General features: G+C 34.6%; 1 protein-coding gene across 8 annotated transcripts in view; it reads right to left on the reverse strand.

The window, feature by feature from the left end:
• Positions 1-410: 410 nt before the first annotated feature.
• DNM1L (dynamin 1 like) overlaps positions 411-27363 on the reverse strand; it is a 48468-nt gene continuing 21515 nt past the window's right edge. The window contains exons 3-21 of one of the 8 annotated variants that reach the window (XM_081083681.1): positions 26785-26823; positions 25161-25207; positions 24481-24552; positions 21449-21535; positions 19687-19849; positions 17181-17301; positions 15730-15861; positions 13872-14078; positions 10903-11023; positions 10541-10696; positions 10206-10295; positions 8328-8420; positions 5882-5938; positions 4878-4955; positions 4584-4616; positions 2834-3010; positions 2561-2670; positions 2276-2435; positions 412-2110 (exon numbers count right to left, since the gene is read on the reverse strand). In XM_081083681.1, the coding sequence (XP_080939807.1) occupies positions 2054-2110; positions 2276-2435; positions 2561-2670; positions 2834-3010; positions 4584-4616; positions 4878-4955; positions 5882-5938; positions 8328-8420; positions 10206-10295; positions 10541-10696; positions 10903-11023; positions 13872-14078; positions 15730-15861; positions 17181-17301; positions 19687-19849; positions 21449-21535; positions 24481-24552; positions 25161-25207; positions 26785-26823 (2000 nt within the window). In that variant the 3' untranslated portion in view covers positions 412-2053. Of the gene's footprint in view, positions 2111-2275; positions 2436-2560; positions 2671-2833; positions 3011-4583; positions 4617-4877; positions 4956-5881; positions 5939-8327; positions 8421-10205; positions 10296-10540; positions 10697-10902; positions 11024-13871; positions 14079-15729; positions 15862-17180; positions 17302-19686; positions 19850-21448; positions 21536-24480; positions 24553-25160; positions 25208-26784; positions 26824-27363 lie in introns of all 8 variants that reach the window. The other 7 variants (XM_081083683.1, XM_081083685.1, XM_081083682.1 and 4 more) reach the window with 7 other exon arrangements.

The raw sequence follows: 27363 nt of genomic DNA on the forward strand, positions 1-27363 counted from the left end.
AAGGGAAGTTTTCAGGTCAAATTTAAAGGATTTCCTATCAAGACTTAGTTAAGCTCTACATAGTTTAGGCAAATTAAATCTCCAGAACTTAAATTTCCACATATGACAAATCCATTTCCCTGAGGATCAAGTGAAAGGCACAAACATACAGAATGGTTCATAACCAAATTTACTCTAGAAAACCTTACAGGCAGCAAAGAGTGGCTTTAATGTTCAAGTTCTAGCCATTTGCTACCTGGATTACTTAGAGAAAGTCACTGTCTTTATATGCAAAAATGGAGATGTAATAATACTTCAGTGAATTGTTAGAATCTAGTAAGAAAGTCAAAACTTTGATACAATATACACTGTATTAGATTTGTTAAGTTAAAAAGCTAGAGTTTATCTAAATCTTTTTCTGGGAGTAAAGTGAGGAAGAATTCATTTATTGATAAACTTTAATGTCATTTCATACCAGCAATTTTATTTACACAGCAAGAACATACAAATATCCATTATAAATGTCATAGATCATCTCCACATTTCAGAACTTCACCCAGTTTAGAGCCAACAAAGGTTTCTCTTGCCACACCTCTCTTGCCTATTTTTCTTTGTACTAGTACAAGGTATGTAGTACTAGAAAGTGCATTACCATAGCATGTCTTTAAAGGGAACATTTTTTAATTGGAAATCTGTTTGATATACTGGAGAAAGATGTGTTAGAAGGGTTTTTTCCCCCCTTATAAATTCAAAAGGCTAAAACAGTAGTTATCTAATCTGTCTAAAGTAAGTAAACATGGATGGATATAATTCAAAGCTAATGTTTAAAGATGGCAGAGTGATTTTAAAGTGCACTAACAAACATTTTGATACGATGTATTCTATCAAGATCTGAATCTGGGTTTTTTTTATGTTTGAGATAAGTTGGTAAGCCTGTTGTTTCTTAGTAAATGGGTACCTAAAGTTAACAGATATATTTATATTGTCAATAGTCCTTCATAAATATTGTAACTTAAAAAGAAATTTTAATATCTGCTAGATGCCTTAAGAATTTTGACCATTATCTTAACATTTATAATGTAATTCATATCAAAAATCACCTGAGGAATTTTAATAAAATATATGTTCTAAACCTCACTCCTGAATGCAAATTAGTTGTCTATAAGCCATTAGGAGTGTGTCAGCATGGTTTTTTGTGTTTTTTTTTTAAATAAGGCTCCACCAGTATTGTCACACATCTATGCTAATTTTGCTGGTGTGAAGCAAAAGTAACCATTATCATCTAATACTGATCTAGCACAGAATTTGGTTTTAAGCCCCCCCCTCCAAGTGAGAGTATGGTGTTAAGTGCCGCAATTTTAAGATATATCTGAATTTTTTTAGAGCCTCTAAGTCTTACTATAAAATCAAGTGTAGGTGGTTGTTTTTAATACAGGAAAATGTAGTACGTGCTTCTAGGTTTGGGTAAGAATCAGATATTTTAATGCACTAGGGCAATGTGGACCAAGAAATGGAAGGGCTCTGTGGCTACCCATTATGCACACTGCATCATTGTCATTGTTAGAGATCCTCTGTACATCCACCTTTCTGACTAACACATCAAAGGTTGCAGAGATAGAACTAATAAGGACAGGTGGAATACAGTGACTATGAGTAACTTGTCAACCCACATCTTTCAAAGCCAGATCAGCTTATATAATGCATGCAGTACAGTCGTATGAAATGTCTTGGTGCGTTCTTCTTGAAGGACTGTGGTAGCAGCGTTAAGACTACTAACAGATTACATGGGTAAGCTGCTTGTACAATGAGAACATTAGCATTTCTTTTTAAGTTCAAATGAAACTATCACAAGAAAGAGTTGATGTATTTTATATATACTGGGAAACTTTAGAAACAGCCATTTATTTGGATTGTGTGATTTCATTCTGTAATACAGAGTACAGTTTTCAGTGTATAGCCAGTCTTCACATGAGCAGTTCATACCATTGCAATACATAGGAGTTCATAAATAAAAATCTACTCAAGTAGGCAGTAACTTTCGAGTCAACAAAGTCTCAGTCTTACGTAGTTCTCTTCACCAAAGATGAGTCTCTCTGATTTCAGCAATAATTTGACCTGCTCCTTGTAATGCCTGCATTAAAGAAGATAAAAATTATAATTCTATTATGTGGTTGATTTATACTAACCAGTATCTATCTGAGACTCTAATAATTACCAACATCATATGAAGACCATAATTGCACTCAAGAATCAGAATGCATTTTTAACAGATATTTAAATAAAGTAACAGGAATACCTTTAGCATATCAGCTGCTTCTTTCCTACGTTGTGCCATGTCCTCAGATTCAGTCAGAAGATCATCCAATAAGGATGATTTATACAGCTGTCCTACTAACTCACTCTGAAGAGTATCTTTCACATGATTAACCAAAAAATGCATTACTGCCTTTGGCACACTGCAAAACAAAACAAGATGATCCATTTGATTTAGAATAAAAACCTAAAATTTTAAAAATGCATGAATTTACAAAGCAGATCACAGAATCATCCAGCAGTCTGATTTACATCATGTACTACTGACCTGTCTTGAATATTCTTTCTGACAATAAGAAAGTAAGATTTGATGAGTCGTTCAATAACTTCACAATCTCGCTGCTCACGGGCAGATAGTTTGCGTGCAACAGGAACCGGCTAAATGGGATGAGAAAAAAATACCACTTTTGTGTCATTTTGAAATGGCAATATTTGGCATTCAAAATTCATTGAGTTTTTGAGACTTTTAGTTCCTTTTGTCTTTAGTAGTGTTTTCCTAGTAATTACCTTATTAGTCCTCAACCAAATTCTCATGGCTTACCACATCCAACAGATTCACAGCATGGCCTTTCTGTGGACTAGCTGGCATAATTGGAATTGGTTTTGATTTTTCTTCAGCTAATAACTCTTCAGCTTTTGAGGTTTTCAGCATTCCTCTCCAGTTGCCTGTTGTTGGTTCTTGAACAGCATCTCCAACCCCACCACCTCCAGATAAAACCTAAAAAAAAAAATCACACACACACCATATGCTCCAAAATCTCTACCAACCATATTAGATCTGATCATACCTAAACAAAGGTCGTTTTCTTTGACAGCAGTCAAGGCGAACACACATCCAATACCCAGCTGGAGGTATAACAGGTCAGAAAGATGGGGTGGCATGTATGGCCTTCTTTAGCATTTGCTAGCTTTTCAAAGTTTTTCCTTTTTTCCAAACCCTCTTATACTAGGTTATAGAAAAAAATATAAGATGCCCTTAAAAACAAGACTGCTTATTAAAAGCAGGAAACACAGAACTACCACTCAGCTTAATTTCTGCAAAGTAACCTTAAACACTGTTGAACTATGATCTCTCCAAAAGTTCTAAGAACTCAAGTTACTTTACATTTAGTCAACAAAATATCGTAAAAATAGAGACTTTTTTAATGAAACAAGAATATACCCATGATTCTTAGTGACTTTAAGCTACCTAAAATGTGACATAAATACACACAGGTTCCCTCAATATCTGTATCCTTGAGAAAGGATCTGTTCAAAGAAATCTAGTGCTACCATTAATCACAACTACTTTTAACCTTGATTTCTCAAAGAAAAATGACTAGGAAAATGAGAAAAATAGTAGTTCACCAACATTTAAGAGATCAGATGCTCTATAAGATCTTAGACTCCAAAACGACAACCAAAATTTATAGGTAATAATTAAAATGGCTTATATAAACTTAATAGAAAAGTGAGTGTTATGACAACTGTCTAAAAAGTCAGTTTGGGTATTATTCTGACCCAAAATTATCTGTTAGTTAAGATCAGCTTTATCTAAATATAGGCAGTATATTTACACATTAATTTTAAAATGTTAACTGTACATGAATGGTATAACAAATAAAATCTTAAGTAAGCAAATTCAGGGTGATGCCATGAGTGAAATAATAAGCAATGATTTAGATGTTAGATGGTTCTCTTAAGGTCTGAGCACAGTGGACTGAGAGAAAACAAGACATTTATCAGGTTTTATTTGAAGTTGAGAATCTTAATCTGGACAATAAAGAAAGGAGCCAAGTGGCAGAATAACCAGCCGAATGGTTCTGAAATTTACAGATTAATAATTTCCCCCTAAAAAGATTATCAGGAATCAACAAGTCTCAAACTCTCAAAGTCCCTAGTTGTATTAATGTGCTTAAGCTGCTGAGACTTATGTTAAGCCACATATATAGGGTGGGTGACAAGTGCAAACTGAATGGAAGCATAAGAAAGAAGCATGAGAGATTTACCCATTAGTACTAGACAGATCTCAGATATCCAAAAGTACAGTTTCCATCTCTGGAATCTTAATTCCCAACCAGAATATTAAATTCAAAACTATTCTCGACAGTAACAGAAAACAGTGGGAAATACTATTATTGTTATTACTTAAAACAACATTAAAACTAGAATTAAAGGGGTTAGTTAGATAAAAGCAACATTAAAGACATAACAGACAACGAGTTAGATGCCACTGTACAGACAGGTTCTTCAATGGTTTTGAAACAGTGTTTCAGTGAGAACCAACATTGCCATTCTGAAGCAAGACTCACATTTTTAGTTTCTCTTCTGCTGTCCTGAATTAACTGTTAAAAGATATGTTAAAACATGCAGTTTAACAAGCAAAATTTCATTATCAATGGCTTGAAAGTCAAAAAGTGCAGAATAATTTCCTCTTTAACTTCTTTTTCTGTATGCATTTTCTATATTGCAAGCAAAAGCATTTTAGAAATATACATTGTTATATATAGCCCATATTAATATTGTTTTTCAGTGTACTGTTTTCAGATGATTATGTAGAACCAAACAACTAGGCATGCAGGCTTAGACCAAGAATCAGAACAGACCTTGCCATCAGCCTCAGCAGAAGCAGCAGGGGAGGGCTCCTGGGAGGCAGGTGCCAAAGCACTTGGAACTTTAGAAGACTAAAGGCAAAAAATGCAGGAAAAAAAATCAAGGATGCCAAAATGCATTCAGAAACATTCTATAAATGGGAAAGTAACATGAAAAACAAAAGTAATCGTGGGTCATAAAATTAATGTTCATTCTGCCTTATTTCTTGTACTAATGTCACCTTTGTTAAAGGGTTTTTTCAGATGCATACCTAAGGAAAATCCAAATCCAAAAATTTCATTTTTAGTTTTGGAATTTGGTAAATCTTTTCTGGTAAAGAATTCGAGGTATTGGATTTTTATACATGCAACTATTGCAAGTATTAACCTGTTATGTGCATATTGTTGTCTCCCTCTCCAAAAAGCCTTCCTGTTATAATAAAGTCATTAGTCATTTCAACTAATTTTACAAAGTTGATAAAGTCAATGTGAATTTTTAAGAAAAATAAGGCTAGACACTTAAAATCCACCTTTATGCATTAAAAATACTTTTAAATTTTATTTTTCAGTTACAATTTACATTCAGTATTATCTTGTAAGTTTCAGGTGTACAGCATGGTGGTTAGACAATCATACTTTACAAAGAGTTCCCCCTGATATTTCCAGTACCCACCTGGCACCATACACAGTTTTACAGTATTACTGATTATATACCTATGCTGTACTTTACATTCCCATGACTACTTTGTGACTACCAATCTGTACCTCTCAGTCCCTTCACCTTTTCACCCAGCTCCGCATCCCCTCAGGCAACCATCAACCTGTTCTCTGTAAAAATACCATTACCTTTAAATTGTTCAAAGCCTTTTTTAAACTTGTATACCTGTACTCAAAGAATGAAATAGCCCCAACGGAATCTTAAAGGGAGAAAAAGAAAAAACTACTCCTAGGAGTAATATTCTGAGGCTTACCAATCCATCTTTGCCTAACAGGACTAAGCTTTAAAAATTGTTTTTTACCTTATCTCGTGATACAGCTGAAGGCAATTCTCTTGCTAGTCTGTTTCTCCTTTGTTCCTGTAAAACAAACAAGCAAAAAAAAAAAAAAAAAGTGATTATCAGAGCATTGAGATATAAGCCTACTCAAAAATGTTCAGCTTAATTGAAAAGTATGGAATAACTTACAGTATATCCTCTCACTGTTGGAACTCATGCCATAATTATATTTTAAAACAAACAAATCATTTAACCCAATGCTTCTCAATCTTTTTTTTTTCTGCCCCAACACACCTGAGGGATACAATACAACTGTCAGTAACAGTGGCTCCTCTGTACCAGGGATTCTAAAATGAGGGGCCATGGATTGAATCTCATGAAATACAAGCTTTGTGTGATATTCCTACAATTCCCACACACAAAACCATACCTTTTAGAAATATCTGTGGTGAAGGTTATCCTTTAAGAATGGTTCATCCTCCTTACCCTAAACCTTCTCCAGAATATAAATGCAGAGTTGAAAGCAGATAGTCCTTTCGGTAACTTGGCTGATTTAATGGACTAACTGCCCATTCTTCTAGTTTGCTAATATTAAAGTAGCTCTAGTACAAGTAGCTAAAGAAACTGTTACATGTCAAGCACCATGATAGGTGCAAGACTATGAAAATATATAAGGAAGTGGGCATTAATAATGACTCGCAGGCAGCATCAAATATAACAGGAAAGCATTTAGTTAAAACTGTTGCTAAATTGAGAGCATTTCATGAATACTCTCAAACTTGCAAAAAATTTAAAGTTAATAAGCTTCACAATGATGTTTTGTGGCTAATAAAATTTTCTGACTGAAATTTGACCCATTTTCTTCCCCCTCTCCCCCATGGGAGTGATGAAGTTAACACATTAAACTGTACATTTTGAAGAGGGGCACGAAGCAAAAGGCAGGGAAATCCAAAGACCAGAAATTCTCACCCTAGTCCAGTGATGGCGAACCTTCTGAGCTCGGCGTGTCAGCATTTTGAAAAACCCTAATTTAACTCTGGTGCCGTGTCACATATAGAAATTTTTTGATATTTGCAACCATAGTAAAACAAAGACTTATATTTTTGATATTTATTTTATATATTTAAATGCCATTTAACAAAGAAAAATCAACCAAAAAAGAGTTCGCGTGTCACCTCTGACACGCGTGTCATAGGTTTGCCATCACTGCCCTAGTCTGTTACCAAGAAGTTATGACCTTAGCTGGCCTATAGCCCAACAGTCATGGCTTTCTTGCTTTGTTAATAACTGCACAGGTCACCAACGATCTACTCTCATAGGGTTATTGTAAAGATTAAATGAGAATAGTCACATAAAGTTCTTCAGTGCAGAGTCATTAAAACCAGAGATATACTTACTTGTAGAAAAATACTGCTCAGAATTAAATATCATAAATGACTTTGTCTGTAGTTACAAAAACTTCCAGACACAATTTTACATAAAGTTGGTTTCAATGCTACAGTAATTAAATCCTATCCTAACATAGTGTCTACATGCTAATTTTAACGTAACTATTTTCCAGTATACTTTTCCAGTGTTTAACTTGAGGGCCTTACTCATGTGCACTTTAGAATTTTCTGACAACAGGAGTCACTTCAGCTAATAAACAGTTCCCTGTACCTGTTAAAGAGAAGGTGCTTGTTTCCTCCCAACAGTGCCCAGCAAACAGGCACTAAAGCAACAGCTGTTACATCTGTGGGTCTCAGATTCCTCATCTGTTAGTTTAACCAAAGAGTTGAAGTCATAACCCAGGGTCTCCCCATTTCCCAAATTCCACATTTATAATATTCTTTTCATGCATATACTTAAGAGGAAATTTGATATAGAAGGGTCTGTGAGGTCCTACTGTATTAAGGAGTAGCAGAAAAATTTACTGTTCTTGGATAAAAGTGCAGAGAAAAATAGCATCAAATCAGTTGCTATATATCCACCAGCAGAGGCTCCATCTGAGGTCTTATGTAACTGCTACATTAACCTCAAATGGAAAAAAAGATCCATGAAATGCAGCCATCCCAGTGAAAAGAGTACTCTGCTTTTCCAAACTTACTATAACGTAGTAAATCTTGGAATGTTTCTTTCACAGCTTTCAGAGCCAGATGAAAACAATTTTAAACATTCACTTTGTTTTACGCACTTCAACCTGAATAAACTGCAACAACAGTTACCACAGTCGAGCCAGGCAGTTCTTAAACACTAAATCAATGAAACCCAGATTCTCTGAGTTACAGTTTCATAAGCAGAAAACGAGAAGAATGCCTCCAGGTGGTTCTGAGAATTAAATTTAAGAATATAATACCCTTGGCATACTGTTTAGCATATAACAGACAATAATATGGTACAGGCATATTTTATAGTTACCCCATGCTCAATATATTTGATATAACTGAGTTACATTTTTTTTCTCAGAAATGATCATTCGAGTTGCATTTACCTCTATATTATTGTTCATTAGCCCACAAGCATCAGCAAAATCTGGATGTTTTGTGTTGATATAAGCCAATTCAATTGCCACTAAGTTATGGACCTAGAAAAAAATAAAATTAGGCTATATACAAAAATATGCCAACTTATTTTACTTTAAGAAACTACATATATATAATTTATTAAACAGATAATTCTAAAAAAAGTATAGGAAACTGATGCCTAAACAAATATCTGAGAATTATACCCAAACTGATAAATCTTATGCCAAATAATAATTTGCTCTATCTTTTGAATTATTTCTATTTCAGCATCTGAGATTGCATTTCTAAGGGCGGGGAATGATTAAAGTAGTTAGAAGTATTCTGTTAGGGAAAAAATGTTACCTACCTTATGCAAATCTAAGTTCCAAAGCTTAATGAAGTTTGGTATTAAAACCTCAGATCATTCATTATTTCAAGTCAAAGTTTTAGGTCAGGTTCAACATTAAGAAAACATTTCATAACTAGATATAAAGATATGAACTTTAGGTGAAGAATACATTTAAAGACCTGAGGCAATGAATAATTAATCTTAATTGTGAACCACTTAGTTTAAATATAAACTAGAGGCCCAGTGCACGAAATTCATGCACTGGGTGGTGGTGGTGGGAGGGTGATCCCCCAGCCTGGCCTGTGCCTTCTCACAGTGCGGGAGCCCCGCGATCGATCCCCCAAAGAGGTAGGCCCCGCACACCCATCCGGGGCTCCTCGATGGATTGCCCCAAAGAGGTAGGCTGGAGCCAGGGGTCCCGCCTCCACGCCTCATGGGACCACAGGACCCCCAGGCCTGGCCATGCGGAGTGGCCGTCGGGCCCCGCCTCCATGCCACGCATGCAGCGTCAAGTCTCCACCCATCCATGCACACCCGCTGCGCACAAAGCCTCCTAGTGATGGATTGTGGGATTATCACGGCGTGAGGGCATCACAGTGTGAGGGCGTGATGACCACCTAGGCTATTATTAGTACAGATTACATGGGGTTCAAAATCCTAGTGGGACAATAATCAAAAAGGGAGGCTGAAATTAATTTAACTTCAGTATTGCAGAGAGATTACAGTAACTTCATCTGCACTGTCCTGACAAATGTCAGGTATCAGAACAGCACTAAAAGGTCAAGAACCAGGTGAAAAGGATCTATTCAAATGAAATTCCAACAATTCTGTGACATGAGTGGGTAGAGTCTGAGGTCACCTGGGGGTTATGCCTGCTCGGGAAGATTAGCAGCACTAACATTTTCTATTTCCAAGGATGCTTTTGTCCTCTCAGCGAACCTCCTTCGGGGCTTGCCATCCTGAGCCAAGAGAGACCCTAATGCACTTTTAGTAATCAGAAAGGAAAACAAAAAACAAACCCCAGTCAAAGGGCAATTTCACATGTTTATATTTCTTTTGTTGTTGTTGTTTTTCTATGAATTTCAGCATTTACATCATTTTAAAGGATAGCAGCAACACACAAAATTAAAGCAAGCAACCATGATATTAAAGTATTAGGTCATCAAACAAGCACACTGTAGAAGTGGACAAATCATAGTTAAAATAAGAGCTTGCTATAAAGGCTCAGATAAAACTTTCTGTTAGATCAGTGTTCAACATAACAACAAAGCTACTCATAAACCTCAATAACTCACTTGTCATGAAAACCTGTGGCTGCAGACTAACAATGATTAAAATATGAAGAAAAATACACTTTGTGTCAGAATTATTGAAATTTCTTTTGAAATAAGACTGAAATCCACTTTATTTTCCCCTTCACAAATTACACATTACATCTAATCTCTAATCATAATGCTGTACAAAAACATTTTTATTAACAGTAACTACAGTGATTATTTGTGAAATAATAGCTCACCATTTCATTTGTGACTGGCAACCGTTTACGAAGAAGACAAGTCACTACTTCAACTATGGCATCATGAAGTTTAGGAAACCGCAACAGCTCCTATATATGGTAGAAGAAGGAAAAGTATAACGGTCTATTTTGTTTAAAGGGAAATTAAATAATCACTGAAATAATGAATTAGATTTGGAATCTACATTTAAATATGCTATTTCAAACCACTTTTAGTTAAGGGAACTGCATATTTTAACTTATAGCCCATCTTATTTACATATTTCCTTCCACCCCATGAAACTGCTATTGTGTCTTTTACTACTGACTCTGAACCTGTTCCATTTCTCAGTCACCTGGGTACTGTAATTGCTGCAATGCTGAATGATCCTTTGCATTTCCTCATGAACCAGCTCCACACAGCGGAGGCTCGGCTCTTCCAGGCGTTTGATCTGCCGCTTGACCAGTAACTCAAATGAAACTTCCGGCACAAACAAAGCTGGACGGGGACCCTAAAAAAATTAAATTTCAAGCTCTTATTGCTACATATCATTTTCGTTCTTCCCAAAGGTTAAAATGAATCACATGTTGGTATTTTTCATGAGAAGTGCTTCCTAATTTCATCTAAGAGAGCAAAATAAGAAGCTGTACAATATGGGTTAAAAAGAAAAAAAAGCTTTAACCTCATTTCAAAAAATTCTGAGTTAAACATACTCACAGTAGCATTTCTAATGGCAGTCAATATGTCAATAGTGTTAAGGCCACCTAGTGGGTCAACAGATTCTAAGGTCCTCCCAAAAGTCTCATGGAAAATGTAACAGATTCTAGCACCACCGCATCTGAAAGGCAATGACAATGAACTATATGGTTTCTAGTATTACTAAAAGGGAAAGAAGCTGCAAGTTAGAAATTTTTCTATAAGCTTTAAGCTTGACTCATCTTCTGAGAAAGTCTCAGAGAAACAATTACATTTAGACCATTATTTCTATGTGTCCTCAACTCCATTGTGAACCAGTTTCTATGGCTGTTGTTGTTTTTTATGGGGGAAAGGAGTCATTTCATGAAAGGCATTTACACACACACACACACACACTCTGTTCTGTCAGGAAACACCAGTTCTGATAACTATTAAGCATCTCTTCTCTGCCCTAGTTTTCTTCAACTAGACTATAAGCACTCCTTAAGGACAAGAAACAGTATATTACTTATTTCTGTTTATTCACAATCCAGAGTAGAGTTTGGCAAACTTTTTCTATGAAGTACCAGATAATATTTTAGGCCTTTCAGGCCATAATTGTCTGTCACAACTACTCAACTCTGCTACTGACACAAAAGCAGCTATGTTCCAATAAAACTTATGCACACTAAAATTTGAATTTTCCTTAAAATTTTTTTTCTAACCATTTAAAAACTCAGAAATCATTCGGAACCACTGGGCTATAGTTCAGCGGTCTCCAACCTTGCGGGCCTCACGGACCACCAGTCCTGCTTTAAACAAATTAAATCTCTAGGCCTATGTACTAGGCATGCATTTCTTATTTTAATGACTAGAACCCCTGCTATTATCCTTTATTTTTTTTTATTCAAGTCCAGCTGAATTCTACAGATGTCTTTATGTCTCCCCAAATCACCCCTTTCTCTCTATTTTCACCATCACTATTCACTATTTCCTTACAGTAGTCCAAGCAAAAGGTTCAAGCCTAACATTATAATAAATAAAATAAGCCAGACAAAGAAGGACAAATGTTACATGATCCCCCTTATATGAAAGATCTAGAATAGACATATTCAAAGAGGCAAAGTAAATTAAAGGTTTTCAGGGGCTGGGGGAGAGAGGAGCAAGGATATAATACTTAAATGGATACAGTATTTCTGTTGGGCTGGTGAAACATTTTGGAAATAGATATTATTTGATGGCTGCACAATATTTTGAATGTAATTAATGGCACTGAATTATATGCTTAAAAGTGGTTAAAATTATCAGTAATTGGTCTTTCTGCCTCCAACCTTTCCCTCTCCAAATAATATTCATAATGACCAGAATTATCCTTATAAAACAGCCCTCTGACTAAAAATTCTGAAGATACTCAACTTTCCACAATATTATTCTTAGGTACCTTTCATGTCTTACCTCCTGTTATGTCCCATCACTGTACATGCCATTCTCCAAATATATCCTGGATTATTCTTAGCTGTTACAAAGCCTAAAGAACCATTCTACCTACTACCTTCCCAAATTCTATTCAGAGCCCAACCCAAATGCATTCTTAAGGAGGGAGCTCTCTCAATCCCTGAAAGAAATGTAAATAGTCTCTTCAGTGTTCTAAAGGCTTAATTAGGTGATTACAAAGGTATTTGCTTTATTAACTACTTACAAAACTCCATGTATATCACATGTACTTTTCTGGGTATGTATTATATTTAATAAGAAGTACATAAATAAAAATAATTGATTAGATTCCTATTTGTCATCTAATCAAGTCTCATGTTCCCTTGACATGCCTTACTCACTAAACTCTTTAAAAGGCTCATTTTAGTAATCTTTATTTCCCTCCATATGCCATATGTATACTATTCAATAATTAGTTTGTTAAATACTCTTTATTGAATTAAATCACAAAATAAGGCCAGTGGCATCACACAAAATTACATAGAAGCACACATACACACACGAGTAGATGTATAATTGGTGAATTTCAATATGATCTATGGTTTCTACCAAAGTCCATTTTCTCATTTTGTTATTATATTACAGTTATTCAAGATGGCAACATTGGGGGAGATAGGGTGAAGAATGAGCAGGACCTCCTTATATATTCACTTACAACTTCCCAGAAGTCTATAATTATTTCAAAACAAAAGGTTTTTTTAAGAGTTTATAGAAACAGAGATTCTTATATACTGCTAATAGTAAAACAATATATCGATTACTAGTCTGGCAATAATGAGAGACTCTGAGGATGTCATACCCTTTGATGCACTTCTAGGAATTTATCCTAAGGATATACTTGAATACTTGCCCCAAAGACAGTAAGTCACAACATTGTTTATATTTCTATATAACTGAAAACAAACTTATCAATCATATGGACTGGTTCAACAAATGATAGGTAGTATATTTAAAAAATAAAATACTGTATAAATCATAAGATTGATCATACAAATGTATAATATTGACATGTTGATTTAAAGAAATTCCAAAATAGCATATATAGCAGCTGATTTTTAAAGACGTATATATAATACAAGCATATTTATGTTATACAGATGCATAGAGAAATGTCTAGGTTAATGCCAAAATTAGCAGGAATTATTTCTGGATGATGGGATTAAGAGTAATTTTGTCTTATGTTTTATTCTTTATTCATATCTACATTTTCTAATTTTTTCATGAACAGTTATACAGTGCACATTAAAGAAACAAGTATTTTAAAAGGTAAATTATGAAGTATTCTTAAGTGTGTCTTGGGAAAAAAATGATATTTTTACTGTGCTTTATTTACATAATTTATAAAGAATTTTAATACACACATCAGATAAATCCTATCATTTCTACAAAATTATATTCCTGTTTTACAGGTAATAAATCATAGTCAAATAATCTCATAGTATCTTTTGTTACTGTAACAGAAGATAAAGTAACCTATCAATCCAACAGCCAAATTGATAGAGAAATGTCTTACTTACAGTTCTGAAGTTTCAATATATTTTGCAGTTCCTTCAATAGTATTACAATATTCTGTGGCAAATTTGGTAATAAGCTGGAGTAAAGTAGCACTTTTATCATCTACAGGTTCACCATAGCTATTTAGAAGAGACTGATATTGAGCAGCTAAAACATTTATTCTTGTCTTCAACTCTGGTAAGCAATCTCTGATGTGATGCATTAGTAACCTAACAAAGGTTAAAAAGGAAGGATGTTAAAGCAAAACTGTGTATTTTGAAGACTCAAGCAGGTCAAATTTTAAAAATGCAAATAATGTAGCCCTGGCTGGATGGCTCAGTTGCTTGGAGCATCATACCGTACACCAAAAGTTAACAGGTTTGATTCCCAGTCAGGACACATAGCTAGGTTGCAGGTTTAATCCCAGATCGGGGCACGTAAGAGAGGCAACCAATCGGTATTTCCTTCTCACATCAATGTTTCTCTCTCTCTCTCTCTCTCTCTCTCTCTCTCTCTCTCTCTCTCTCTCTCTCTCTAACAATAAACATATCCCCTCAAGTGAGGATTTTCAGAATTAAAAAATATTTTTAGCCGAAGCCGGCTGGGCTCAGTGGATGGAGCGTCGGCCTGCGGACTGAAGGGTCCCGGGTTTGATTCCGGTCAAGGGCATGTGCCTGGGTTGCGGGCACATCCCCGGTGGGGGATGTGCAGGAGGCGGCTGGTCGATGTTTGTCTCTCATGGATGTTTCTGACTCTCTGTCTCTCTCCCTTCCTCTCTGTGGAAAGTCAATAAAATATTTTTAAAATATATATATATATTTTTTTTAAATGCAAATAATGGGGAAACCTATCAATTTGTCTTGTCAGGTAATGATGCAATCTTAGACTAGAAGTAAATGCTCAAGTCTGAAAAAAATGACATGAAGGAAGTGGTCTTGGTCATTGCTTTTTAAATTTGCCTTGAACCCATCAAATTGTAGCTATTGCTAGAGAACCAAATATAAATTGAAGAAAATTATTTTAAATTATTACAATTACCTCAAAAAAAGTAAGCTACTCAATCCAATTTTACCTAAAAAATTTTGGTTTCTGACTTATCTTTTACAGTGGGTGCTCAGCACAGTGAAAATCTTATTAAGATCCAAGTCCATCAGCCTTTAATTTGTTTAGGGAATAAGACAAACATAAAACAAAACAGCTTTGACTTCAGTCATTTATAAACTATCTAGAAAGGTATTCCAATCCCTCTACCATCTGTGGGTATTCAGAATTTAAGATAGATAGCTTAAATTATTTTTATGAATAGGACTAAAAGATATGCTAAAGAATAGATTATGTGAAAATTATACATTTCAATTCTTGAAATAAAAAGTGGAATTGAAGTCATCAGCTATCTAGTTCTATCACCAAAAGTAAATTGACTGTCAAGAATTTCATAATGGCCGAAACCGGTTTGGCTCAGTGGATAGAGCGTCGGCCTGCGGACTGAAAGGTCCCGGGTTCGATTCCGGTCAAGGGCATGTACCTGGGTTGCGGGCACTTCCCCAGTGGGGGATGTGCAGGAGGCAGCTGATCGATGTTTCTCTCTCATCAATGTTTCTAACTCTCTATCTCTCTCTCTTCCTCTCTGTAAAAAATCAATAAAATATATTTTTAAAAAAAAGAATTTCATAATGTAGCATTCCTAGACTACATGACTTAATGCCAGCCACCCCAATAAAAACAGACATCTACATTACAAGAACCGATTGTACAAGAAACAAAAAGTGAAGTTGTACATGCAAGAACATTATGAAAATATAAGAAACTGAAAATGAAAGGTCTCAAACACCTATTGGCAAACGAAAAACATCTCATTTTCCAAGAGGTAAAAAACATTACCTGTTTAAGGTCCTAGCAAGATACTTTGTTCCATTCCTGTTAGCCAGAGATGGATACTTCTTTTGAAGGAAGGCATATTCATCACGGATTGAATCGGTTACACTCTTCTTATTGTTAATATCTAGTTGACTCCTAAGGTTAAAAAATAATAAAACTGTTTAGCTGCAGTCAATTGTGGTCCTCTATGTACCTTGGATGATGAAGGTGATGCTATAGCAGCACCAGGCACTGTTCATAATGCCTGACATGGATTATTTAATTCTCACAGTAAGTCCATGTGGTATTATCCACAAAGGAACTGAAGCTCAGGAAGATTAACCAACTTACCAAAGGTCACATATAAATAAATAGTTCAGCCAAGATTCAAACCATGTGACTTATAAGTAAAGCCTAAATAGTTTAGGCTTCTTCATTACCTTTAACTACAGTCAAAAGCAGTACTCTTAAGTAAAAGGGATAGACAGGTGAAAAAATGTGTGTAACTGTATATTTTGCCCATGGACAGGCAACTAATTTCTATGAAAAAATAAGTTAACTTGAACAGCAGTCACCTACAAATACAACAGTGTGATACCACCTGCTTGCCTGAAAAGAGAACTGTTGAGAATTAAAAAAGAAAGTTGGAGTAGGGGTGAGGTAGGACATATGAATAGAAGCAGACTGTAATGGATCTTAGATATCACTTACTGAAAACATTTTAATTTTAAAAGGTCTAAAACCCAAAGATGTTAGGTGTCATTTCAACCCATGTTATATCTACTCTGTGGACAATATGGTAATTTCAGTGCTTCTGATTTTATAAAGGCTTTGGGCTAAGAGGGATCTTCACTTGAATCTGGCTCCGCTTTCACCAGCCATGTGGCTTTGGTATTGAGTTTTCTGATTATAAAATAGACATCCAACTCCTACGGCAAGGATGTTATAAGGAAGGGTTCAAAGCAACAGCATTTGCAAACTAATCACAGTAGAGTGTCTAAAATATAATTAGACACCCTTTCCACAATTTTTAATACCAGCAATTTATCATTAGGATACATTTAATAAAATTGCTGTCACATCCTGGCAATTACATAGAATCACTACTGCTCGGGGTCAAACCAATGTATTAAAATCCTACCACCTTAAAAATTCCTTCTAGATCGGGCACACATCATATTACTTTTTCCCCTCTTATCCAGTGCTCTCTTCATACATAACAGGCTGGAATATTTCAATCCTAGCTATTAAATTTCCTTCCATTTTGTGGCACTGCTTACTTTGAAACCTTTTGTCTGCAGGAGGCTTTCATGAATCTCTTTTCTCCCTGTAAAGCAATGAATTCTTTAGCAAAAACAAGATTACAGTAAAAAAGGAAAAACAGGGACACTGTCACATGTCAGACTGATTTTTAAAATTCAGATTTGCTCTGAAATGAGAATGCTACAATTCTTATCCCATGCTTGATTGCTAACCTGTTCACTACTCCAATTATTCCAAGTTTGACTGGTATAACCCTTCCCATTAATACATCCATGGCATCAGTACCCGCATCCATGAGATCAAGTTTAGTGATTACAGCTAGAGTTCTGCGACCTGGTAAATGCAAAAAAAAAAAAAAAAGAAAAAGTCCCATTAAACAGAGCTTTTAAGAATTAATCAAGAAAATCACTATCTATAATCCCACTGAACATTACCTCTTGTCATCATTTTGATGATGCTTTTCTAATCTTTGCTTACCAATGCTTTTAAAATCCAATTTTAATCATCATATCTAATTTTTTTAATTTCACATAAAAAAAATTTTAGCTCTTAGGGTTAACTTTTTAATAAGCATTTTAAAATTTGTTTAAAATTCACACAATGCTGGTGTACAGTTCTATGAGTTTTTGTTTTGTTTAATGCTCACCCAAGGATATTTTTCTTGATTTTGAGAGAGAGTGAGAGATGCAAAAATCAGCGTGCGAGAAAAACATCGATTGGTTGCCTCCTGCACACACCCTGGCCAGGGCCCAGGCTGGGGAGGAGCCTGCAACCCAACCAAGGTTGGTGCCCTTGACTAGAATCGAACCCAGGATCCTTCGGTCCACAGGCCTATCCACTGAGTCAAACCGGTTAGGGCCAGCTCTCTGAGTTTTGACAAATGCAAAGAGTTACATCACTGCCACCTCAAGAGACAAACAGTTCCAATACCCCCAAGTTTTTCTTGTACTACCCAATCAAACACATTTTTCATCCTAGTTTGCCTTTTCCAGAATGTCATGTAAATGGAATCATATACATAACACCTTTTGAATCTGGCTTCTTTCACTTGGCATAATGCATCTGAGAATCATCCATATTGTTGCATATATCAATTGTTCATCACCTTTTATTGATGAATATACTATATGGATATAATATACTATGGTTTGGTTATTCATTCCTCATTTGAGAAACATCTTAGTTGTTTCCAGTTTTAGAAAATTACAAAGCTACTATAAATATTTGCAAACAGGTTTTTTATGTGACCATGAGGTTTCATTTAACATGGGTAATTACCTAGGAGTGGAACTGCAGATTTCATTTTTTTTTTAAATATATTTTATTGATTTTTTACAGAGAGGAAGGGAGAGGGATAGTTAGAAACATCAATCAGCTGCCTCCTGCACACCCCCCACTGGGGATGTGCCTGCAACCAAGGTACATGCCCTTGACCGGAATTGAACCTGGGACCCTTCAGTCCGCAGGCCGACGCTCTATCCACTGAGCCAAACCGGTTAGGGCCAGATTTCATTTTTTATATTTATGGCTCAAGTTATGTTTAAATTAGAATGCATATAAAATGCTTAACAGTTTACTATAAATAAAACTTAAATCTCTTGGTATAGTTTTATCTTTTAATCTAAACTGAACATTAATTACTCATATAGTAAAAAAGTTCCTTTAAAAACCTGAAATAATGAAAAAAATTTAATAACCCCGTTTAGGGAATTTTAATTGGTAGTCTTAGCACTAACATTTCTTATCCAATTTTTATTTGAAATTCTTCAGAGATGGAAAAAAGAAACATGGCAGAGCCCACTGATCCTCCAAATACTCAAGTAAAAAAAAAAAGTCTCTTGCCGAAACCGGTTTGCCTCAGTGGATAGAGCGTTGGCCTGCGGACTGAGGGGTCCCAGGTTCGATTCCGGTCAAGGGCATGTACCTGGGTTGTGGGCACATCCCCAGTGGGAGATGTGCAGGAGGCAGCTGATCGATGTTTCTCTCTCATCAATGTTTCTAACTCTCTATCACTCTCCCTTCCTCTCTGTGAAAAATCAATAAAATATATATATATTTTTAAAAAAGTCTCTTGCATGAAGCAAACCATATGCAGTATTTATTAGCAGCAATAGTAACTATATTTTTGCAAGTTAGCATTTTATATATACTAAGCAATGCACACTAAAGCATTAGTGAAGTATCATACACTGACCCCCAGTATGAACTAAGCCTTGGGGATAGGAATGCTTCATAAAAGAATTTCACCTTTATTTTTAAGAATCCCCTCTTCCTTGAGCACATCTAAATGTTTTGTACCACTGAAGAATGTAGATATCATAATTATTTACTAAAATATAGTAATCTACAATTACCTACTATGAGAGTTAATTATTCGTAGAAGTCAGCTATTCAAAAACCCGTCATTTTATTTACACAAAACAAGAAACTCTTTTTGCAAAGCCATCTTATTATTTTTAAGTCATTAGGTAACTATTTATAAATATGGACATTATGGTGAAGTATTTTTGCCTAGCTTATAAAGCAATTTATCCAGTAAAACATATTTTCCATAAGAATTTCTAACTGAAACTACAAGCAAAATAGGAAAGCATTTTTTAAAATTCTGTACTAGCAGCTAGAGTTATTCCTTTTAAAAATAAAAACTTCTTTCTTGAAAGTAAATAGATTTACCACTGTTAACCAAGCATTTCAATAAATATTAACATCTGTCCTTACCATCTGGATCTACCTCTCTTGAAATTTTAAGTGCCTCTGATGTTGCCATATCTGTATTAGCAGCAGTGACAGCGAGGATAATGGAATTTGGATTACTGATGAATCGAAGAATGAGCTCTCTGATTTGAAGCTCAATATCTTTAGGTTGATCACCTACAGGCACCTGAACCAAACAGAGATGAGCAAAAAGCTAGTAATAAAAATTGACTCAGCTTTTTCCCACATTTATTTAATCCAGAGATTATAGGAATTACTCCATTTACAGATAGTTAAAAAGAAATCATATACTAGTGGTATATATGAATGTCTCAAAATGAAACTTGAATTATCAAGTTTACCATGTTAAAGATTGGTCAGTGTTAATTACTTAGTGACAAATTCATTCATTCAATTAGCAAGTACTTACTGGCAGCCTACTGTATTTCAAACACTGTTCAACATACCAGGTTGTCACAGTCGTGAATAAAAAAAAGACGAAAATTCCTGCCTTCAAAGAGCTTATATTTTACTGGTGAAAAGCAGGTAATAAAAAACAAATATAACATTTAGGTAGTGGTAGGGCTATGGAAGAAATAAAGCAGAACAGAAGCTACAGAATGATTAAATAAGGTTATACTTTTACCTAAATTGGACTGTGTTTTTAAATAGAGTAATCAGGGAAGACCTCACTCAGATAATGACATTTGAGAGAAAGAGCAGAAACTGAAGGAGGTAAGAGAGGTACATACAGGTATCTAGGGAAGAACATTCCAGCCATGTGAACAATAAAGGGTAGAAGACTGGAGCAGGAGTCAGGAGTAGAATAACAGGGACAGATCAAACAGATACTTTAGATCTCTAAGAACTTAGGCTTTACTCTGAGTGAAATTGGAAACCACTGGAGAGATTCTGAGCCAAGGAATGACACAATATAACTTTCACTTTAGGAGCATCACTCTGGCTGCTTAGTTAAGAATAGATTATTAGGAAGACCTACCAGGAGGCTATTTCAGTAATCTAGCTGAGATGATAGTGACTAGATCAGGACAGTAGCTCTGAATGTGTAACACATAGTAACAGAGTTCTGGATATATTTTAAAAGTAAGGAGAGCCAAGATGATTTGCTGACAGGAAGTACAGTGTGGGATGAGTGTTAAGGATTACTACAAACTTTTTGGCTAAGCAACTGTTAAAAAAGAGTTGCCATTCATTGAAATGAGAAAGATTACAGAGGGATCGAGTCAGACTGAGGAATGGGTCAGGAATTTGGTATTAAACACATCAAGATTAAAAAACCTATTAGACTTTAAAGTGTATATGTCAAGTAGAGAATTGAATATATAATTCTGGAGATGGATATACAGGTCTGGATATACTTGACTACTGTCAGCTTACAGGTATTAATGTATTTAAAGCTATAATATTGGATGAAATCATCAAAGGGCTAAGTGTACTCCCTTGACAAGAGGTCCAAAAACTGAGCTCTGGGATACTAACTATTTAGACATTGGGGAGATAAGAAACCAGCAAAAGAGATTTTAAGGAGTGACCCGTGAAGTAAAGCTGTAGACTGTGGTATCCTGGAAGCCAAGTCAAGAATGTTCTAAGGAGAAGGAAGGGCTCAACTATATCAAATGCTGCAAATAGATCAAGTTGATTAAAAAAAAGAAGAAGAAGGGGGAAAAAAAGCTTGTTATTCTCATATGGGGTTAAGGAAAAAATCCATTTGTTCAAGTGAAAACAAACACGACCAAGTCCACAATGAGTAACAACTATTCTTTACCTTGGTCATTCCTGGCAAATCCACAAGTGTCAGATTGACAACGTTGGGTGAAAAAATCTTAAGATGAATTGGTTCAGGGCTTACTCCCTAAAAAATAAGTTTTAAAATCTCATATTAAAATCACATTGAAATTTCAATGAAATATAAAATGTTCAAGTAAACCTCATTTCATGCAGATACCTTTAATATGAATTAAACCATGATCCCTAAAACATTTCAACAATCAAAACCTGATGAAATACATTGGAAAGTAATAAGGGAGCCAGCCAGGCATAAAGTATATTACAATCCTATCTCAAATCCTATACCAGTAATGCCCACAATTTACATCCCTGTATTTATATTCTTTTCTCTTGATTCTAGGCAGATACCATTTCTTAAATATGTTCAATAGACTTGGTGCTGAACAAAAGAGTAACATATCACTATCCAAATTTATGAGGTTCTTGAGCTCAGAAAGTGAGTTGTTAGGTAACAAGCTATCCAAATCAATTTGGTTCCTAATCTTTGAATATCAAGTGACAAGAGTGTATATTGGAAGAGAATCCTCAGAAAATTTTTCTGGATCTCCAGATCCCCGAATTGAAATACTAAAAATCTGGATAGTGTGAGACAGCCATATTCTCTCTTCCCTTTAGTATGATTATTACAGACTCTTCACCACTGGCCCTTTACAAGTTTTAGTGTTGAGTTAGCTGTATGTAAAAAGACACTTATGTTCATAACTTGTTTTTTTACACATCCTTCTTTATCCTTTAAAATGTGCTCTCATCTATCTTCCTTCCCACTGAAAATTCCAATTTCCCAGAGGACTTTTTTGGAACATCCTTTACTCTGAATTCTCTGTACAATTACATTTACTATATTAGATTACTCTGAACTACTTCGCTATTTTTAATTTTTAAATGTGTTTTACTGGTATTTTAGAGGGAAAGGAAGGGAGAGGGATATATAGAAATACTGATGAGAAACATCATCAATGGGCTGCCTCCTGCATGTCCCCTACTGGGGATTGAGACCAAAACCTGGGCATGTGCCCGACCAGAAACTGACTGGTCTTGGTTCATGGGTTGACACTCAACCACTGACCCACACTGGCTGGGCTACTTTTCTGTTTTTAAATACTCCACTGTCCCAAAATCATTACATGTTGATATTCGGCATAACTACCTTGTTTGCATACTTCTTTGTGTGGTAGGTATCATGTCCAATACAAAGCTTTTTCTAAAAGCTTTTGCAACTCCAGTCTCACAGATACTTTAAATCCTTCAAGGCATTATGTTCGACATATAAACCATTTAGATATTTTCACATATAAAACTACTTATTTAAATCAAAGTATCATTTACTTTATTATAAATATGATTTAGGAAAGATTTTCCATAGACTTGAAGGTAGGGGACTTCTCATCTTTTGGACGCTGGATGAGAAAACTGCTAGGTAAATCTATCATGTCCCCACCATAAATTACACATCTTGTATGTATATGGACTAGATCCCTCAGGGCATACAGTTTAGTACAACTAAAAACTTTCCTTTTTGAATCACCAATCACATCCACTCTAAATTCTAGTACTATGTAAAATTACCACCAATTCCCGGGTTCAATAAATCCATGGGAATCTCAGGAAAGATAATTCAGACTGGTATTATGATCAATATCCCAAAAGTCAAAATTACCCCGATATAATTAAAGGACTAAGGACAAACTAATCTAGTTTCCTGCTACTTCTTCTGCCTCTATACAATACAATTATTAGAAATTCAGGGACATATGGCAGCAATAGCAGTAACTCAAAGATTACCAGCCTAGAGTTCAATAAGGAACAAAGCTGAGTCAATCACAAAAACACACATAGCCTGCACAGGCATGAAAAATTAACATGGCTCCAAAAATGCCTTTCTGTCAGGAAATAACCGCTCCAGCACAGTGTCTGGCAAGTAAAAGGGCTCAATAAATATTTGTTGTATATTAGTACTAGGCTTGAGCCCACTTATAGGATTAAATGTGCCTCTGGGTATTTATAAGAATGGAGGTAAAAATGAAAAGGAAGGAAAAAGAGAGAAAGGTAATAGGAAAAAAGGAGAGAGAAACAGAAGCATTTAAAGAGGCAGTTTGTGTCTAGTGTCAAGATTAATGATATTTTAGATACCTTATTTATCTTAAACTCTCACAATCTTAGAAAATCAGAAAATATTCAGTTGCTAACATTACAATTGACTCTGGAACAACACGGGTTTGAACTGGTTCCACTTACATGTGGATTTTTTTCAACTGACCTGTACAGTTAAAACCCATGTTTTTCAAGGGTCAACTCCATGGTTGGGAATCCGAATATGCAGAGTGCCAGGATTTTCCACTAATCCCACCATTGTTCAAGGGTCAACTGTACTTTTCATATTCACTGAAATAAAAATATTTAATTTATCTCTCTTTGCATTAAGCAAATCCAACCTTACTCAGGAATAAGAAAAAGAGGTCTTTAAAATATATGTATCTCGTCCAACCAATGTGGCTCAGACATTGAGCATCGACCCCGGCACGAAGAGGTCACTGGTTTGATTCCTGGTCAGGACACATGCCCAGGATGCAGGCTCAATCCTCAAAAGGGGATGTGTAGAGGGAGCCAATAGGTGCTGTTTCTATCTCTCTATCTGTCTCACTAAAAATCAATAAGGGAAAAATTTAAATAAATATATCTCATAAGTTATACAATGCTTCTTGAGTTAGAGTACAATCAAACCATCAGAAAAAGATAACTTATTGTAGCAGTATTAAAATGAAAATTATACAATAAAGTGGTATGTACATCACAAAGTCAAGAATAAACATCTAAATGAAGTATCTGAGTATATAAAAGCTCTAAGAAACAAAAGGGCTTTTAAGTAGTTTTAATATATTTATGAAAATACTCCATTAATATCAAAGACCAGGATTATGAATTTACAATGCTCACCACACATTATATATAAAATATTCTGAATGATAGATTTACTAATGTTTATACTTTCTAGCTCTAAAAGATACCTACCTTATTATTTCCTGAAATTCTCTCTGTTTCATTCTCAATTTCTTGTCGAATTTCATCAAAATCTGTGTAAAGCTAAAAATTATAGAAACAAAAAAGCATGACTTGCAAAATAAGATTAAAGTTCTTAAGTGGGGGGGTTGATAAATTTCAAGATGTTCATAGATCTGCTTTAGAGAATTAGTAAATAAATTCTAATATATACATATATTTTTCTGAGTCAAGAATCATAGTTTGTATGAGATTTTCAAGGATGCCTGATTCCACAACAGTTAAGAATCTCCATATAAAAATAGTCACAGGGATATAAAGTACAGCATAGGGAATATAGTCAATAATATTGTAATAGTTATGTATGTGCCAGATGGGTACTAGACTGATTGCAGTGATCCCTTCATAAGGTATACAGATGTCTAATCACTATGTTGCATGCCTGAAACTAATAAAAAAAATTTTTTTAAATTTTAAAAGAATCTCTAAATTAGAGAGAATAGGGTTCAACTAGTGTTTTTCAAATAAACTACTATGATTAGAAATGTTACTAAGATAAACTTTATTTTACAAGCAACAGCTGCTTCAATGTAACATGCCACAATGCCAATGATAAAAAAATAAATTATCAATTACTTGTACAAAAAATTTTTTCAGTATGTTATTTCTTCATGATATTCTTTTGTCATTACCTTATTTTTGGTGTGAAGAAATTTACCCCACTCCTCTGCTTCAACTCCTGGAAAAAGAAAAGCTCCATTTATTGGAAACTACGGCAATTACTTTTTATCTTTATTTAGGAATCCAAAAACGCAACACAATATTACTGGTTCCTATTTTGCCACTAACTACAGTTTCATGAGTATTTTAGGATTTGCTAAATTATCCTTTCACATTTTAAAAACGATATCATGTATTTCAAAACACAACTAATTTCAGATAGAGTTTCTCACAGGTCATCCCACCATTTGAAATCTATATTTTATGAAAAAAATTGTTCACTTTTCTTCATATTTTATGTTATATTATAGTAAAAAGTACATTCCTTATTTTTAAATATCTTACACATAAAAGTAAGTTACCTGATCAAAGTACTCACTTAAGCTAATGGCTTGAAAGAAAAAAATTAAGAATCTTACTGAGTAATACAAAAAAGCATATATAATAGATTTACACACATAACTTTCAATATGTGAATGAAACAGCTAACTTTTCAACTCGGTTGTGTGTTTTTTTTTAACTTGGCTTCCTATTGATTACCTATAAGGTCACAATTTGTTCTTCCTGTAAAGAAGTCTCTCAGGAGTATGAAGCTATTGTGTAATTTATATGCACTTTCAATGTGAATTTTTCCTTTCAGAGCCAAGATTACATTTCGAAGCGGGGGGGTGGGGGGGAGACGGACATATGTAATACTCTTTGTAATACTTTAAGCAATAAAACAAAACTAAAAAAAAAAAAGATTACATTTCGAGGCTTGAAAGTAGTAAAGAAATGAAATAGAGGAGAAAGGGGGCACCCCAGCATATGCATTGTCTGGAGTTGCTCCACTCCATTAGTTTCCAATAAGTCTGTTTTTCCTACACTTGCTTAAAAAAAAAAAAAAAGAAAGAAAAGGAAAATATATTCACTGTAGGTACTGTTTGAGTGGTCTAAAACTTAGAAAGCAAGTTTTGCTTTATGTTTCCCAGAGAAGCTAGAAATGTTTAATTGTAAAAAGGTAAACTAACTTTACCTCCCCCAAGTACAGCTATTCTGCTTTGCCAAATTCAGAGTTTTAAATGTTAATGACTGAGTTTATGAATAATGCATATAGCCACCTGAAATCAAAATAAAAATTACTGTAAGATCTTTAAATAAATATTTATTGAGGGAAAAGTGGATCAATTCTTTGGTGAAATAAAGGTAAATAAAACTGGATCCTTTTTACAAGTAAAATGCTCACCTACTTGAAGCTTAGTACCTTCTTCCAAGAAGTCTCATTGGAGGATTGGAGTAATCAAGGTGAACAGAACTCACAGAGGCAGGTACTACATACCAAATGGGTGTTTTGGATTTACCTTATATTATAAAGGCCTGGCTTCACAAGCATGTTTTTTAAATTAAAAATACAATGCATTCACCATAAAAAAATAAAAAGCCTTCATTCTGATGAAATGCCAAAAGGTAACAAGAACCATTAAAACCTGCAACAATCAATGTGGATAAGCAAATAAAAACAGAAGAAAAAAAATGCACACAGCCTGTAAGAGTACAGAAGCACACATGCAGGCATAATAGGAAAAGAAGGGCCAAGAACAAATGGATAAAGGAAACCTTTAGAAAGGTGTCTTGAGTTTTTCCATGTAGCAGGGTCTGTAGTTAAAGAGAAACAGCACAGAATGGTAAGTTTAGTGCTTATCCCTAATATTTTAAACCTTTTTAAAAAATGTGCAGAAACCTGAATATATTTCAAATTCTCGTACCATTCAGTTATTCAAAATTTACAACTATATAATTTTCAGTATAATTAATTCTAGTTAGAGGGATGTATATAATATTTTAAGTGATATAAATGAACATGTTGTGTGCCATAATTTATTTTTATTTTCCATTACAACTAATTATGTCACTTCTGGTTTCTAATTCTAACACAAACAGATTAAAATTAACTTACTATTCAAAAATTTGCCTTAAATATTTGATAACTGACTATAGAAAAAAATAAATTGCCTGGTCAAAAAGAATCTTTAAAACATACCAAACACATATTTTAAAACCTTAAGAGCAAGTAAATATGTACAAGTATATATTCATTAAGATTGAGCTTTATAAGGGATTGTTCTTTGAAATGTATATTGAATTTAACAGAATACCACAAAAACAATTTTGGTCTTCAATTAGCATGTTACTTTT

The sequence above is a fragment of the Myotis nattereri genome (assembly GCF_964212035.1).
Source record: "Myotis nattereri genome assembly, chromosome: 2".
Lineage (NCBI taxonomy): Eukaryota > Metazoa > Chordata > Mammalia > Chiroptera > Vespertilionidae > Myotis > Myotis nattereri.